Here is a 19,124-nt window from a genome sequence, read left to right on the forward strand (position 1 = left end):
TGCATTAATGACACTTTAAAAAACATATTTCAACTTTCTACCCTATAATAATTATGAGATTACCACAGTAAATTCGGGCAAAAATTAGTCTATAAGTGTTACAAGTTGTGGAAGTAACAGCATCACTCTTGAGTCTTGACATTGCATGACAACAATTTTACTGATCTAATTCAGTTTGTAAAAGACAAATGTGTGTATATTATTTTCAAGTTGGAGACAGGTGACGGATTTCCCCATGCGGAGGACACACCCTCTCCTGGCAACTTTAACCACTAGTGCTTCCCACGGTGATGCGCAGTGAGTCTCGCGCCCTGCACGCGCACACACCAGCCTGTCCGGTTCACGTGAGGGTAAAGAGCAGCTTTCAGTGAGTGGGAAAGTAAATGGGATAAAAAAATCCAGTCAGTAGACCAGCAGGTCGAACATTCAAAGCTTCTTAACCGCAGCAGGTGGAAAGAGGAGGAAGAGCTCGAGGAGAAGGAGGAGGCGCGCGCGCGGAGTGTAGAAAGACCTCCGTGGTTTTATCATTTACCTGTGCATCTCATTTGCCACCTTTAATTTGCTCGTTCTCAGGCTGTCTTCATAATGGACAGATGGACAGTGTGAAGAGAGCGTCACCAAACAGGGAAAGGCTGTTGCGTACGCACAGACCAAGTGCGCAAATGTCTGCTATGAGACTGGATAGAGACAGAAAGAGTTGGCACTCCTGGGAGAGCTCGAGGACGGGCAGAAGGAGTGCAGTTAGGGCGATGATAAGGGATGTAGTGCACGGACAGCACTGGACCGTGATTCTCCTGCTCTCGCTCGCGCTACAGCCGCAGGTAAGCCGCCGATTACGCGCTATTTTCAGCCACCGTTTAACCCGCGTTGACTTTTTTTTCCCACGGTCGTGAGAGCTTCAGTGCAGTGTTGGTCTTACTTTAGAGGTGTGGACAGGAGATTCACACCATACGAGTGACTTTCAGGGAGCTCAACTTTTCAAAACAGTTTCTGTCAGTTTAGTTATTTTCTGGGCGCAGTCAGGTTCTCGCGCACAATTCGCTAACTACCTTAAGACGTTTTCAACAAAACACTAACGATTTTTTTGAGATACATTTGTGTGTGTGTGTGTGTGTGTGTTGTGCAAACCCATAATAACGTGATAAATAATGACAGTAATTATTATTATTATTTTTGTCCATGTACCGACACCGATCGCCTGTTGCTATGGTTACCCCCTTTTGACACATTTAGCGATTTCTGACTAAACTTTTGTGATTGTTAAAATTATATTAAAAGCGATTATATACTTTAAAAACATATTTCTTTAACAAAATTTGGGTGTAATAGGGTGTCAAACCCCCTAACCAGGGTAAAAGTATGTGTTTTTTTTGGCGGATTATACCATTTGTAGGCTATAATAACCACAGTTTTACTATAAATACCATGGTTAAACTATGGTTAGTGAGGCACACCATGGTTAATTTGTGGTTACCATGTTTTTATTTATTTATTTATTTATTATTATTTAAAACCATGGTTAATTTTCGAACCTAATGCTGTGGCGTTATGGTTTGCAGCCACCTGTTGTTCCATCTTTCTTTGTTGCTCGCTGCACTTGTCGCTCTTTTGGGCGTGTTGTCTCATTTTTCATGCATGCATTTCATTCTCATACTCAGGTATGGTTTATAGCCAACAAAATATCTGACGCACACTGGAATTTGTTGTTGCAAAGCTTTGCTTTTAATACTATTTACTCTGTAACTAGAGAAATTAAAAACAAGGCTCAGCATATTTGGGAGTGAAATGTACTCTGGTGCACTGGATTATTTGTTCAAGAACGCATCATTTTCCTCCAGTATATAAATGAGGACATTGCAGTGTTTTTCTGTTTAGAGCTAGGCTTATTGTTAATTTAATTATGTTTACATCAGTCAGTGAAGTAGTGGCTATGGAGATTTTTATAAAGAGAAATGGGTCTCTTTGTGGGTATGTGATTTTGCTTTTGTTTGCATTCCCAGAAAGCATTCAGTGACTGTAATTATGCTGATGATCCATTTGTACCACCCAAATGGCTTAGCTGTATTTACAGAACACATATCATCACTTTTTCAAAATATGAATCTCTCTCATGGTTTGAAAAAAGAAGCCTACTCTGTTTAAAACAAATTAGCATCAAAGTTATAACCATGTCTTGATGTCTTGAATTAAAGGATTAAAAAAAAATAAGAATGGTAAAAGAAGCCTAGTTGTAAAGTAATCCATTTAAACTCACACTTAAAAATATGCACACATTCGCTCTTATTTGTAAGTCAGAATATGTCAAAAAAGACTCAACAATATGTGAAAAATATGTCATATGTCTTGTTTCTCATCACATTGAGTTATGAATGACATGTATTGATGGCATATTTTCAATTAAAAATGGTGAAATTCCATTAAAAAAAGTTGAGTAGTTCACATTACTGTGGGTCTTTAAACACTCTATTGCAAAACAGTTGTCAAATATGAAATGTTTAGCTACCTGCATCTTACCTCGCCCTCTTTCCTTGTAAAAACTAAATCGCACTCAGTAAGCTCCGCCTTCTTTGATCTAATTGGCCATCATTTTGACATTGACGAGGCAGATCAGCATAAACTTGTCATTCTAACTACAAACGCTCTGGTGCATAATGGGAAGCAGCAGAGCAGCATTAAGAATATCAAATATTGGAGGGGCAATTTGGCCATTTCTAATTATTATTTTGGGTTGGGTACATAAAAACGAGGTACATCATTTCTGAATCGACTCCCAATGCTACACAACCCACCGCAGCACCTGTTATTCCAGGCTGTGAGGTCTCGGCTGGGGTTATTGGTCTGACACGTCACCTGCTGTGGAGGGCAGATCTTGCATTATGAAAACCCTTTGAGCTCATAAACGGCATGTGTGTTCTGGCGGGGAACATACCTGTCCTGACACCGAGGGCGTGTGAAAAACACTTATATTTTGGTTCTGCAGTTTTTGCAATACGAGTTTTGGTTTTTGAATGCTTTGATGGTTCTTGGATCAGAAGTGCTACAAAGCAAAGAAGATAGATGAGAATGGAAATAAATCTACGGTTGGTTGGGCTATAAATAACAGGGCTCAACAATAAGGATGGTCCAGTCAGTGGCCTGAGGTCATTGAAGGAAATGTCATTGACCTATCCAGGCCAGTACTGCGCTGTCACTACTTCTTATGTTCATCAATCATGATTAAGTGCTTTTATGCCTTGCAAACATTTGGAACATTTGGGTTTTGTCTATTTGAACTTTGTTGTTCAGTTTGATTTCTGCAAATTTAAATATATCACATATTGTATATGTAGCCTATATCGTAGGGTTACATTAGTTATAGCTGGCTTTGTCGAAATTGCAGAAATGACTTGATATAGTGCTATGAATATTTACTACTCTACATTCAAAAGCTTGGGGTTCTCTTATACTCAATATAATAAATACTATTTAAAGTAACTGTTTTATTTTAATATATTTAAAAATGTGTTCCTGTGATAGCAAAGTTTAAGTAGTTTAAGTCTGTCATATGCTTTTTCAGAAATCATCATAATATGCTAATTTGGCGCTCAAAACCACTTTTTCATTAGTATTATCAATGTTGAAAACAATTTTTCTGCTTAGTATGGAAAACGTGATCATTATTTTTTCAGGATTCTTTGATGAATAAAAAGTTCAAAAGAACAGCATTTTTATTACATTGTAAAAGTCTTTACTGTCACTTTTGAATTTAAGCTGAATTAAAGTATTCATTTCTTTAAATAAAATCCTCAAAATTCAAGGTAGTGTGTATTAATTTTTTTTATTATAATCACGTATACCTCATGCCATTGTTTCCAGAAAAATTGTGTTTATGAATGAATGAGTTATCTTATAGCTGTTATCCTGTAAACATAAAGACGCATATTTTTTTCTGCCACATATATAAATATGTTGCTATTACTTGCAAATGTTGCCGTTTATTGCATTTGTTGCTAGTTAAAGTAAGAACTAATGACCCAACTGGGCCAGCTGAAAATAATGATCTGTTGAGCCTGCATATGTGCAGAAATGATGGCCTAAATATGCATGACAGTAGTGTGTCAGATAGACCAGGTGTGCTCTCCAGTGCTGTGTTGGATATAACGTCTTGTACTCAGACTGTGGACTTTAGCAGTTAAGTCCATTAGTAGTTGGAGAATAGCCATTTTAACAGTATGGCCATTCATGCATTGTGGGAAGTATTAAAAAGTGAAATCAAGAATAATTTCTGGTTAAACGACTAAATCAGAAATGCAGGATAAAAATATCGTTTGTACTGTTAAGATGCTGATAATACAGTAACAGCTGGGCAATCCCAGTCTGTCAAATGTAGTTGTCCCCTCAAAAATGGGCAGTATTCTTTTCATTTTGAATAGCAGCATGTCTTTGTCTGTGATGTTGGACAGCAGAGGTTCAGCATGAGTCTTTGAGGGGTTTTAATGTCTCAGTAATGAGCCCTGTGATGCAGCTCCACAAGAGAGACTGCTGAAATACAGGTATGTTGGGAATGACCCTGGCAGAGGATCGAGGGAGAGGAAGAAAGAGAGATGGAGAGTGATGGCCGGTGGTCTATCTGCCGAGTGTTTGATGTGTCCATGTTTTGGGAGCAGGAATGGGACAACATGCCATGATGGAACAATGGGAGGACAGTACAGCCATTCAGCGGTCCGGCTCAACGTAGGTTCACGGGGAGAGGACAGGCACCACTGAGTCTTACTGTCTGACCCGGCTTGGAATCTCGTATTCACAGGAGAATCAGTGTGCGTGTGTGTGTGTGTGTGTGTGTTTGTTTGTGTGTGTGGGAAAGAGTGTGTGATGCTTCTGTTTTTTCCTTGTATTTGCATATGGCAAATACATCATGCACTGTAGCCATGGTCTAAAATATCTTCTCTATATAATAGCTAATGAAGCCAGGGTCTAAAATACCCGTTCATGACTTTCTTCTGCCCCTCTGTAGAGTTTTTACAGCAGTGTGTGTGTTTGTGTGTGTCAAGACAAGTCGTCACCTTTATTTTTATAGCGCTTTTTACAATACAGCTTGTTTCAAAGCAGCTTTACAGTGATAACAGGAAAATAATGCAACAAAGTTTGTTTCAAGAAGAAGATAGCGTCATAGTCCAGCTTAAGTAAGTTCAGTGATGGTTTATTTTGTGTGTGTGTGTGTGTGTGTGTGTGTGTCATCTCCTCCTTAAGACAAAAAGAATGATTAAAGGAACAAAGGAAGCTCTGAACACAATAATGAGAGAAGGACAGATCTGTTCCCAGGTGAAAAAGAGAGGAAAAAAAGAATGACACGTTAGGAGAGGGAAAGGTAGGAGGTGTGTAAATGTTTCCCCCCTGAGGAGAGATGGAGAGAAAAGAAAGGAGGGGTATTGATATAAAAAAGAATGGAAGAAAGAGCACAAAGGGATGAAGAGTAGGAAGTAACTAACCCAAGGGATTAAGGAGAGAAAGCGTGAGAGAGAGGCAAGACATGAGGAGGTAAATAACCTGAGGGGAGAAGATGGAGATAATGAAGTTAAGTGAGCATGCAGATGAAGAGGGTGATTATAGTGCAGAAGAGGACTGTCCGTTTAGACACAGGGGATTTGCTTTGAACCAATGTTATCGTCTTTTCCTTTCTGTATCTGCCTTCGGATACAAAGACTAGAGTCATTAACTGTCTGGATCTCGTGAGAATTGTGTTTGTGTTGTTTAAAGGTTGTTAGATGTCAAGGAAACGTCATTGTGTATACTGAATGAATACATCTGTAAAAAACAGATTTGAATGTCATGTTTTATTTTGAATTCACATATTTTACTCAGTCCAAACCAGCAGGGCCTTTGAGCATTACTCAGAGTAAATTCATCTGTGTTCATGCAACCACAGTGCTTTTTTGTTTTGTTTTGATTTTGTGGTAATGCAGTTGAGTGCTTTTCAATCTCCTGAATCTTCCCAAAAAAAGCAGAATTTTCACACACTCTGTTATTCTAAACTCAATCAGAATGCTGAATGCTCTCCTCTATATCATAAGTGAATGGGGGACGAGTACTGTAATGCTCCAGAAAGTACATTAAAAACACCTTAAACATAAATGTTGTAAGACAAGTCAAAGAAGTGTTGCATAAAAAGGGTTCTATATGGAACCTTTAGGGGTTCCATATATGAAGCGCCTGATAGAACACTTTAGGGTTCTATATAGAACCTTTTCTTCTGAGAGTGTGGTTAGTACCTGAATGGGAGTCTTCCTGGGAAAACCAGGTTGCTGCTGGAAGAGGTGTTGGTGAGGCCAGCAGGGGGTGCTCACCCTGTGGTCTGTGTGGGTCAAAAAAAGCACAGTTCTTCAGATGAGACGTTAAACTGAGGTCCTGACTCTCTGTGGTCATTAAAAATCCCAGGATGTCCTTCGAAGCGGTGTAATACTGGCCAAATTTACTAGGGCTGGGTAAAAAATATCGATTTTTCGATATTAATCGAGTCTCATTTTTACGAACCGATATCGATTCTTAAATCTCAAGAATCGATTAGTCATCCTGTTTTCATTAGATGAATGAATGGAACATTGTAGCGCGCATCCCATCCAATGAATCGCAATAATCTTTGTGCTTTGTTACTATTGATACTAAATAAAGTCTCAAATTACGTCCATTTTCTTACGAAATTCCAAAACATAAATACCGTTTTGGCGCTGTGGCGTGAGATCGCTCTGGGGCCGCTCAGCTCAAGAGAAGCAGCAGCGCGGAGCGCACAGATCTCCTCTTCTGCCTTATTAATACCAGTTACAGTGCGAAATAAACATGAATGAACGTCCGAAAGTGTGTTAAAAGATAAGAGTACAACTTATCGAAATCCGTATCATATGGAATCGCTCAATCAGTGTTTCAACCGTGGAAAGACGTCAGTAAAACAACTCGTAAACAATGTCATGTAACGTCACATTTACCTCAGAAAAACCATTATGTGACCATAAACTCGATAGTCAGCTATAAAAATTTACTCTAAAGAGGAGCATTTTGCTAAATATATGCACCAGATTACATATTTATTATAATTTTTAATGTTCTTCGATATTTAATGCATGTTTGAATAAATCTGGCAAGTTTTTATGACAGCCACCATTTAAATGTTTATATTTCATATAACTTTATTATTATAAAAATAAATAAAAGTGTAACACTTTAAGTGTTTATATAGCTACAAAAGTAAATTTTTACCTTCAATATAATAGTAGGCCAATGAAGCCTAGTAGGCTACAGCATTAGTTATGAGATTTGTTTTCCTTGAGAAAATTTGCCATGTATTGTACCTGATATCCAAAATAATCAATATTGAATCGAATCGAATCGGAATCGGAATCGAATCGAATTGCAAGCTTGTGAATCGAAATCGAATGAATTGTGAAATTTGTGTCAATACCCAGCCCTAAAATTTGCCCTCATGGCCTCCTAATCATCCCCATATACGGATCGGCTCCTCCACCAAAAAGCTGGTGTGTTGTTGGCGTTCTGGTGCAAAATGGCTGCCGTCGCATCATCCAAGTGGATGCTGCACAATGTTGGTGGTTGAGGAGATTCATTCAACCACGCTCAAGTCACTTCCACATGCGCTGTTGTACTCGCATCGCATAAAACATAAAAATTGGGCTGCAAGCGGACAGTGCGCCCCGAAGTATACTTTAGTGTAGGCCTACTACTAAAGAGCCTCGACAAACTTAGGTTGAAATGTGTGTTCCCTTCTGGCTCATGGCACCTGCACTTTATTAACATAAACTAAAAATTTAGATGTGCAACATTAAACTGATATCTTATTGACTTCATGCACTCGGTCACTTCATATTTCCTGTTTATTTAACCTTGCTTTTTTGATCTCCCGTAGGTTGTGTCTGCGGTGGGCAAATTTGAGGTGGAGATTCGACAGTGGCTGAACCCTCAGGGCTTTCTACAGAGTGGTCAGTGCTGTGACCCCCAGGCCAGCGGGGGGCAGCGCTGCTCATCAGGTGATCAGTGTGACACCTTCTTCAAGGCCTGTCTGAAGGAGTACCAGGCTCGGGTTTCACCGACCGGCACCTGTACTTACGGCACTGGCAGCACACCTGTCCTGGGTGGCAACTCCCACACCTTACATCACCATGGAAATGAGGGAAGTGACAGCAGAAATGGACGGATTGTAATCCCATTTAAATATGCATGGCCAGTGAGTACAACTTATTTATCAGTTGAGCAAACACAGCTGAAGTGAAAATTTTATTTCTATATAGATCATGTTTTATAGAAGCAAAATATTGCTGAAGACACTTGGATGATCTGCAGGTTTTCCTGATCTTTTATACAAACAATAGTGCGTGTTTGAACATATCAGGGGGATATTTTTCTAAAGGGCAGCTGTCATGTCACCATTAAACTGTCTCAGTTGCAACGACATCACCTCTGCTGCCCTTATCATGCAAGTTCTTGAAGGTAAACCATGTAATTTACAAAGATAAAAAAAATAAGACTGAAAACGTTTCCAGATCACTTCTCCATCTGCCAGTGTTGGAAAAATAGTGCCGCCTCCAAAACTCACTCCATTAGTTGAGCCAATGTTTTGTTTTTAAATTGTTTTCAAATTGATCATACTATCCTAACTGACCGTCTAAGGCACTATGTTGGTATAGGAGGTACAGCTTTGAAATGGTTAATATCATTTCTAACAAATAGGAGTTTCTCAGTTAAGATGGGAGAACGTTATTCGAGTACAGCACACCTACACTATGGAGTTCCGCAGGGCTCTATTTTAGCTCCATTATTATTTTCCTTTATATATGCTTCCTCTTGGGTCCATTTTTAAAAAATACGGTCTGTCATTTCACTGCTATACGCAGACGACACAGTCTCCCTCTCCCCCCTATCCCTGATACTTCGTCAACTCTGCACAAAAAACTACTACTACTGCAGGCGTGCAGGTCACGTTGGTTCTATTGACGGAAATGACAGGGAGAGGGAGAGGGAGAGGGGGAGAGGACTTTTCACGAGTGAAGATATTACAGCGCCGAGTCGAAGTGCTCCCAATAAGTGCTATTCCGCCATACATTATAGTTATCCATTTTACCCGCTTATAAAAAGCGCCACATTTTATTTAGTGTCACCATACTTGGTCGTGTAACTACTCGTGTAACTATATTTAAATAGAGAAAACGTGGATGTGTTTGGTCGCTTCTAACTTCATCTCTGTTTGGCCCATATACAATGAATGGGGCTAAGCTAACTGCTCTCAAAGTTCTCCGCCCGACAGAGCGATTAAGTGGACGCACTGAGACGAGAGAGGTATGTATCTACTCGTCTTAGATAAGAGAATAACATAGTTTAATATGAAAAAACGGTGGAGTATCCCTTTAATAGAAACTTTTTCAAAGTAGATGCACTAGAGGTGTTGTATAGAAGCATTTGTTTGCCTCTATCTATTTGGATTGCAGCCTTAAAGTTGTTTCCTTAAAGCTATATAAGCTGGTGTGCTGTTTCTGGGCTTGCTGATAGGGAAGTTTTCATTTAACCTTGATCTGACCTCAGTAGCATTACGCTGAGCATATGGAGGTAGTAATGCTGGCTGGCGAGATGGTAGACATGCTGTGCCAGGGATCGTACTGAACCGTGAGTTCTGCGGTCAGTGTTTGGCTTTCTCAGTCTTTAAACTGATTATGCACTTATTGATTAGAGCGGATAGATAGAGTGTGTGTGAGAGAAAAAGATGAGGGTGAAAGATTGCAGCACTACATTTCCTTTTAATTTTATGTATTGGTGTAGTGGCTGAAGATAAGAGTGTCTTTGTAACATAATGGGTATTGTTTCGGTCCTATAATTTAATAAGGCCGCTGATATTTCATATAACGGCACTCGGTTACTTCAGTGTTTCTCCGCTTGTCTGTGTTCACCACATACCGATCCATACCAACATTGTAACCAAACGATTTTCATTGATGGAGCAAAAATAAACAATATATTTGGTCATATTTGTTCTTCAATATAACATTCACAAAAGCAACATCACAATCGCAATATTGCTGCCAATGAAAGTAGTTTGGTTACAGTGTCGTGAACCACAGAATTGGTTTTCGATTGGTTAAGTCAAACCTGAACATCATAATTTACAGCTTGTTTATTTCTCCACTCCTCTTCAATTTGTGTTTATTTCCTCTGTGGTCATTGCCTTGACTAGAAAATGTGTCTTTCTTACCCTCCCACTGTGTCTCATCATTTCCTGGCTCTTTCTTATACGAAACATGTTTATTCTCTCTTATTTTTCTGACGTATTGACATCATTTTAGTAACAGAGCAGACACCATCACTACAAATGAGCCAAATCTTTAATTAGGCCACTGTGATTTAATACTGGTGTGATTTTATGATATAACTTAATACAAACCGAAACAAAAAAGAGAGATGCCCAAGGCCCCAAGAGGGAAACCAACTCTTTTGTTTGTCTTGTGGTTGAGATCATGAAAGTCTAGTCACTATGCTAAGTCATCACACATAATGCTAATCTTATGATCAGAATCTCAAGGGAGGGGTTGTGGATATCAAACTCTTCGATGAGTCACAGAAACCCCCAATGAAAGAAAGATGAGTCTCATGACCCACATCTCTCTCATGTAAAACATTACAATATACTCCCGCTGTAATTACTGTAGGGTGCAGTGCCGCATTACAACCAGCTTTAGGCCCCAGAATCCCTTCAAAATAAATTGCCAGCTCTAGGAGACTGACAGGATGGTACAAGTAGGGTTTGCTAGTTTTTTTTAAATATATATATTGTAACGCAGTTCGTTGTTGCGGGAAGAAGGAGGCGGGAACCTGCGAACATTTAAATACTTTAATAACAAACAAAAAAATTAAACAAATACAAAACGAAAGTAAAGACAGCAGCCCCTCACGGACGACTGCTGTCACATATAACAAAATAAAACACAACATAAATCCAGGCCTGGCCTCTCTCTTCCTTCACTGCCATCACTCCTCCTTTTATGCTTCCGCTCCTCTGTGAGAGATACGAGACCGGTGCGTCGCGCAGGTGTCGCTCATCAGTTATCACGCCACCGGCCTCGCGCCGCTCTCTCACGGCCCTCGGCCTCGTCCTGCTCGCCACATTTATATTGTTGTCTGAATTGGGCTGTTCTCTCACTCTTAGCATCATGAAATGAACCTCACAAGTGGCCAATGTGGAACATCACTCTACATATCAATTATTGTACAAAATCTTTGCATCATACATTTATGCATATTATTATATCCAAAAGTGACTCACGAACCCAATGCGACTTCAGTTAGAGCTCATCATGTAAATAGCTGGAGACTAGACTTATGGTTGATTTCAATATGGTGTTAGTGTTTTGCTAAGCTAATGCAAGCATCAAAAATGTAAGAAATGCACGAGTGCAACGCAGAAAAACGCAGAGTGCCAGCCAATCGCTTTGAGGTGAACCCAGTGGAACGGGTGTCTTCCATAGAAATTCATGTATGGCAACAAACATACAAATACACAGGCACATCACACCCGAATAATAATATTGGGTAAAACAGACCTTTTTAAATTATGTTTAAGTATTTTTCATCAATAATTTGTTATTAAATGGATTGCAAGTTTATTTATAATCAACATTTCTCATGGTTCATTCATCATCTTATCATTGAGCAATACATCATGGGATTTGCTTCTCTGCAAAGGATGTATGCGATGTTGTCTTAGAATTTAGGGTTTAGTTTTAAAACAACCTTTTTGGAATGGTTTCAGGGGTGTAACTAGGGGGTGACCATGGGTGGCCAGTGCCACCCCTGATTGAAGCTTGGCCACCCCTCCGGCTACCCCTCCGGCCACCCCTGTTGCGTAAGCATTTCGACTAGATTAACAGCTGACTTTTCTCGTTCAAAGAACTATGACACTGGCTAAAGACCATGTACACACTCCAACGGAACTAAGTTGTCACTTCACCTATTAATATGGAAAAAATAACAAGCCCAAAGATGCCTAAAATAAGAGGACATGGCAACACAGCAAGTGCGCGCTTGGCGAAGCAGCTTTACGAGCATAAACAAAAGCACAGCAGAGCGAGACGCGAGTGCAACAGTCAAACATGTTCTTCAAGTGCATGTTTACATAGAAAAAGAATGGAAAGGTAGCGCAGTGGAATGGGAAAAAAACGTAAGGTTTAGCCAACAAAATGTAAAAATATTATTTGAATATCTGCGTTGGACTCTCTGATGTTCAGAAAGCTGTCCTCTGTAAAATGTGCTGTACCTACAGTAACCTCTGAAAGCAAAAGGGGTTTTGCTTTTGCATCCAAACACACAGCGTTTCCACAACATGACGACACTACAGTTTACTGAAACGGTTGCTTTCTTTCTTTGCATATGCCTTTGGGTGGACATTATGCTAATATTTCACATTGTAGCGTTGCAACATTGCAGATCATACACATGCACAAACAGATACATTACACACTAAAGGAAAACATTAAAGAGCATCATATGAACCCTTTAAATTCTTTACTTTCAAACATTTCAAATCTTTAAGCTCTAATTCAGCTGAAAACTGCTAAAATGCTGTAAAATTCGGTGCACAAAAATGTTGGAAATTACGCGAATATGTAAAAGACGTAAATCTAGCGGATGTTGCATTCCCAAAACTCACAGCACATGCAGAGATGGATTTCGCTGTTTGCGGTGAACAGAGATGCTGAATACAGTGGCTTATATCACAGTTATCTTATTAATTTTAAATAAATTATTAGCTTTTTTATCAACATCGTGAACCCCTGAATTGGGAAACCCCGAGAGCATGGCGCTAGCTATATAATATTAAATCGCTGATGTAATAAAGTTAAAATTACTGCTCTCTAATCCAAACACAAAACTAATAACACTTAGAACAAAGCAATAATGTGCTGAAGTTAATGCATTATCTTTTATGCACAGATGCATTGAAGTGTGTGAGTGTATATGAGTATATGTCGGTCTGTTTAAAGAGTCACAGCTGTGAGTGTGAGAAAATTGTGGAGGAAAAAAAGGCTGGATCAGTTTCAGGGCAGGGCTGAAGGTTCAGGGAGAGGGAGTGAATGGATTTCTGTGGGCATCAAGGTGGTGAAAGAACAGTATTATCTGTCCATCTTTGTGTGGTGGTTTATGGAGGGAGGGATGGTATCAGGATCCCACAGCCTCAGGTGAGGAGACAAACAGGTGAGCACAGTTATTATGAGGAAAGGTGAGCTGTTCTCTCTCTGGCTTTCTTCCCTTCTCTTCTCCTCTGCTCGCTTTCTGATCTTCCCAGCCTCTCCGTTCACGCTGTAAGTGTCGGTTCCTGAGTGATGACCCACACACTGTGTTTCACCGTTTAACTGTGTTGTCATACTGTAACGCATTGTGTCTCCATCATTGTTTAGTGTTTCCTGATTAATGGTGCCGTGATTGAAGCTGTTGGCCTTCATGTGGTCGCACATTAAATGAGATCATCACTCTCCCTTTCTTCCGTTGTGACAAGAAAAGACGAGAGGAGGGCGTCTATGATCGGGGATGAATGGATGTGGAGAGGAAGCTGATGTGTGTGAACTCGGGGTCGGAGGTTTGGGAATCATTGTTGATGTCTTCAGCGTCTGAGGTCATTACCTCTATCTAATGCTGGGTCAGATGAGCTGGGACTGGAGGTGAATTGTAGTTTTATAGGTGACTACAGCTCAGATATTTGAATAATCCCCGTTCAAGGGCAGCATGACCAACATTGTAATCATTTTAGTTCATGACCAACATTGTAATCACAGTAATTTATATCCCAAAATATCCATTACAAAACTCGATTCACATATGAATGACGATTATATCTTCTACCAATTCGAATCAATTCACAAATAAATAAAAAAATACATTTTCTAAATGTTTGTTAATAACGTCAGAACAACGAAGGCGGCAGCAACTGCGAGAGCAGTGGACAGTTTAGAGATCGCACAGGCTTGCAACGCGGGAAGCATTACGAATGAAGCTTACCAAAGTCCTTTTAGGCAAGTCATGCCACTCGGCCGCCATCTTGGCAATGCCTCCGGGCAGCTATTTCCGACTAACAAGACCAGGCTCCTATCTAAATGAATGGGCAGAGAGTCAGAACTGCACTTTCACTGGTCACCGGGACATAAAAACTGCATGTGTAGAAACAGCAGTAAAATATGATAAAAATCGCTGAAAAGGTTTGATGACTTTGCCCCAAAAGAAGGTTTAAAACACCTTTTTCCCCACAGGTTATACTTTTACTACGCATGCGCAAGGGTTCACGACACCAACTTCATTTACGTCTCTATCCAGAATGCCGGTGTCGTGCTCTACAGCACATACTTAGAATGTAAGGTAACATATTTGTGGTCGATATAAAATGCTTTAACTACTGTAACAAGGTTCAGATGTTATGGTAAGAAGGAGGCAGGAACCGGCGAACATTCAACCATTTTAATAAATAAACAAATACAAAAATGGAAGTATGCCAGCAGCCCCGGACGAGCTGCTGGCCACACAAAACAGAAACAAAACACAACATCAAATCAGGCCTGTTCCTCTCTCGATCTCCATGTCGTCGCTCCTCCTTTTATGCCTCCGCTCCTCCGTGAGAGATACGAGACCGATGCGTCGTGCAGGTGCCGCTCATCAGTAATCACGCCACCGGCCTCACGCAGCTCTCTCACGGCCCTCGTCCTCGGCCTGCTCGCCACAACTACCTTGGTAGTCCGGTGTTTTCGCTTTGTTATCACCCTCTTCCATGTGGATTCCATCTGATCTTGCACACAACACCAAGGTCAAGGTCAAGGTCAAGGTTTGCGACAACGTCTCCGCTGTCGCAAACCTCAACTGTATGCGTCAGTGGAACCAGACGATAGGCTTAAATGTTTCCCGGCTTGACTGTTAAAAGCAGACGATTGGCTTTCCTGCGGGAGGGGCGGGACATGTGCAGACAACCGCCATCTTTGACGTTACGGGTTTTCCCTATATAGTTGTATTGAGGATTGAGGAAGTGGCATGTCCCTATATAAATAGTCTCTGAGCTTACTTAACAACAGTTCTTAAATCAATATCTTAAAGGGGACCTATGCCCCTTTTTACAAGATGTAACATAAGTCTCAGGTGTCCCCAGAATGTGTCTCAGTTTCAGCTCAAAATACCCCACAGAACATTTATTATACCATGTTGTAAATGGCCATTTTTGAGTGGGAGCAAAAACATGCTGTTTTCGTGCATGTATTGAATCTTTAAATGCAAAAAATGTCCAATATACTGTGTTAATATGAAGAAATCTTCTGTATGGATTTTTTCACAGATGTTTTACCCATATTTGGAATTACATATTATTGTGGGTTTTTTTTTTTTAGTTGAAGGAAATGTCTGTAAACTTAACGGAAAAGGTAGGTAATTTTATGCCAGGACATGATCCCTTTTTCTATGGGTTATTTTCTCACAGTGCAGTTGGTGTGTGTTCAATTTCCTTCATGTTGCTGAATTTAAGCGAGTGTGATAGCTAAGTCCTGAAGGTTATCTGATGAAGATTGGATTTGTACCCTCTGAGATATTTGAAGCAATTTATCACTGTCCCAGCAATACTCTGGGGTCTGTGTTCATGAGCAGTAGTTGTGGGTTGTAGTTTCTCTACATCATTTCTTGATTGAGCATATGGGTTTTTTATTATTATTCAAAGTGATTACAGTATATGGTTACTGGGCTAACAGTTCTCCTATAGGAAGCCTGATGTTGCACACTTTGTTCATTAGTGACCCTCCACCTCATTTATCACCCACAGCTGAGGTCAAACCTCAGAGCAGATTTGATTAGAGGTCCGCAGCCTTTGTCAACTTGGAGACTAATTTTAGTAATTTGCCATTTAGCTGACAGTTTTAACCAAACTTTTCTTTTGCTTATTACGGGGAAAGTTTCTCTGTGTGATCTAGGGTTAAGTTAATGGGTCAATGAAATGACTGAGGGTACATTTACATGACAACGATGTACTAAAAACAGTACTAAAAAAATATCATGGGATATTAAAGTGTCCATCGTATGCATTCAGAATCTCGCTGGAAGTAGCAGGTCATTCGGGTATTTTTTGCATACTCTTTTGATTACTGTAAATTACTTCTTTTGCCACAAACTGTTTTTTGCCTACTATATAGTAGGTAAGTATTCGATTTCAGATGCAGCCTTTTTCAATTTTATATATATATATATTTATTCAGCAAGAACACATTAAATTGATCAAAAAAGTGAAAATGAAAACATTTATAATGTTACAACAACAAATTTTATTTAAAACAAATGCTGTTTTTTTTAACTTCATCAAAGAATCCTGAAAAAAAATGCACAATTGTTTCCACAAACTGTTTTCAACATTGATGGTAAGATAATAATAATAAATGTTTCTTGAGCATCAAATCATCATATTAGAATGATTTCTGGAGGATCATGTGGCACTGAAGACTGGAGTAATGATGCTGAAAATTCAGCTTTGATCACAGGAATAAAATAAAATTTTAAGTATATTAAAATAGAAAACCATTATTTTAAATTGTAATAATATTACACAATATTACTGTTTTTACTGGATTTTTACTATATAGTAGGTAAGTATTCGATTTCAGATGCAGCCTTTTTCAATTTTATATATATATATTTATTCAGCAAGAACACATTAAATTGATCAAAAAAGTGAAAATAAAAACATTTATAATGTTACAACAACAAATTATATTTAAAACAAATGCTGTTTTTTTTAACTTTATATTCATCAAAGAATCCTGAAAAAAATGCACAATTGTTTCCACAAACTGTTTTCAACATTGATGGTAAGATCAATGTTGAAATATATAATAAATAATATATAATAAATAATAATAAATGTTTCTTGAGCATCAAATCATCATATTAGAGTGATTTCTGAAGGATCATGTGACACTGAAGACTGGAGTAATGATGCTGAAAATTCAGTTTTGATCACAGGAATAAATTAAAATTTTAAGTATATTAAAATAGAAAACCATTATTTTTAATTGTAATAATATTACACAATATTACTGTTTTTACTGGATTTTTACTATATAGTAGGTAAGTATTCGATTTCAGATGCAGCCTTTTTCAATTTTATATATATATATTTATTCAGCAAGAACACATTAAATTGATCAAAAAAGTGTTTTTTTTTTACATTATTTTAAATTGTAATAATATTTCACAATATTACTGTTTTTACTGGATTTTTGATCAAATAAATACTGCCTTAACCTTCATTTAAAACCTAAAATCTTTCAGCTGTCTAGATTTTAAATTCTTCCCTCCTTTCTTCTTTCATTTAAACCTGTAATCCCGAGCTTTAACATGGGCAATCGAATGTACCTGAAGCGGATATGCCTGGTTAAATGGAGTGGGCATGTCCAGACATGATCCCTGCCTGGGCTTATGGGTCCCATCGATCAATTAAACACGTGAAAAGCAATTTATCCATGACTCCACGTCAATTCCAATGAGCAAATCCAGAAGATTGAATCTCAATGAAAGAAAATCCACCCATATGTTTCCGTGGAAATGTTTCAGTCGCAATTCATCAGAAGAAAATGTATTAAAATGAATTTGGTTTCCATGTTTGTCCTGAAATAATGGATCTGTGAGAGAATTTGATGTGGTTTCATAGTCGATACAGTTATTAATATTGCTGCAGTGTGTAATGTTGACTTCATACTAGTACATACATACTCATTTGGTTTAAGTAGATCACAGTTTACAGACATGCTGATGAAGAAACACCCATGAGGCAACACAATTAGACATGGGAAAATATTTCAACTGTTTCCTGTAAATTTTTATCAAAACACTGCTTGTGTGTCTGTATCGTGTAATATGATGAATGCGCTCTGTTTTGTGATTATTTATGTGTGTGTGTGTGTGTGTGAGTATGAGAGTGTGTCTCCAGGGTGAGCTGTAAACTGATCCCCTTCCATTATGTCATGTTGTATTTTGGAAAGTTTCAGCACTCAGTTACCTGGACATTCTTGATGCCTGGGAACCAGAGAAACTCATTTACCACAAGGACAGAAAGAGAAAGAGAGAGAGAGATTCTTCTGTCTTTCTTCCTCTCTGTTGACTACAACCACATACCTGTGCATTCACGCAGATACCGGTAGTCTAATGTATACTGTGCAATTGTTTCAAGGCCATTGTGTCTTTCTCTCATGTGCTGCCTTCATCTCTCGTTGCACTTTTCTCCAAAGTCTATCTGTATGCATCTTAAAACACCTGTAAAGACTTACAAACACGCTTTGACTGATCGACATGCTGTGCTAGTTCCATTAACATTCATTCGCGTATGTGCTGAAGATAAGACCCTAGCCTTGGGACAGTAGAGTTGGGGGACGCTGGGACATTGTTCTCTCATTTGTTTGCAAATTGGATTGAAGAGGGCGTTTGAATAAAGCAGCTGGTCTCGTTCTCTTCTCACCTTCATAATTTAATCGTACATTAGCTGCACGAATCTGGATTTTTTTTCCCATTTCAAATCGAGATCACGATTCTCCTACGATTCTGAACAGACAAACAAACAAAACGTAATATACTGGAGGTTCTGACAAAATGTGAATTGCTTCAGTCTATTTAAAATGTTTAATTAAATCTGTTTGAATGAATTATTCAATGACTTCACTTGTTCCATTACTGGATGGATCAGCATTTTTTTTACGAATCTCTTGAATGAATGATTCACCTTGAGTCCTTTAGTCATTTAGTCACTAGCCCCTTTCAGACTGCACTCCTGGTAAATTACCGTAAAATTGCCTGAATGACTTTACCGGTAAATACACAAATAAGCTGTTCACACAAGCAACGGTGTTCCGGGTTTTTACCGGTAAGAGACCATTCACACATCAGCTTAAAAATACCGATAAATTCTGTGATGTCAGTCATCAAAAGTGATCTTTAAACGCAGCGCTGTTGTCTTCATCCGCCCACGTTAGGAGAAGCGCTTTAGTTTCACTATCTGTTCAATTTGACAGATAGAGAGACAGAGTGAGAGACTTGATAGATAGACACTTATAAGATTAATGAAACATCCAGATAAAACATTTAGACGG

At 38.9% G+C, this 19,124-nt stretch overlaps 1 protein-coding gene across 2 annotated transcripts in view; it reads left to right on the plus strand.

Annotated features, from left to right (window-relative positions):
• The first annotated feature begins 252 nt into the window (after positions 1 to 252).
• Positions 253 to 19,124, plus strand: part of LOC130103880 (protein jagged-1b) — a 63,347-nt gene continuing 44,475 nt past the window's right edge. The window contains exons 1-2 of one of the 2 annotated variants that reach the window (XM_056270223.1): positions 253 to 821; positions 7,892 to 8,209. In XM_056270223.1, the coding sequence (XP_056126198.1) occupies positions 594 to 821; positions 7,892 to 8,209 (546 nt within the window). In that variant the 5' untranslated portion in view covers positions 253 to 593. The remainder of the gene's footprint in view (positions 822 to 7,891; positions 8,210 to 19,124) is intronic. The other variant, XM_056270222.1, reaches the window with a different exon arrangement.

The sequence above is a fragment of the Rhinichthys klamathensis genome, unplaced genomic scaffold (genome assembly GCF_029890125.1).
Source record: "Rhinichthys klamathensis goyatoka isolate OS25496 unplaced genomic scaffold, OSU_Roscu_1.1 h1tg000299l_1, whole genome shotgun sequence".
NCBI classification, from domain to species: domain Eukaryota; kingdom Metazoa; phylum Chordata; class Actinopteri; order Cypriniformes; family Leuciscidae; genus Rhinichthys; species Rhinichthys klamathensis.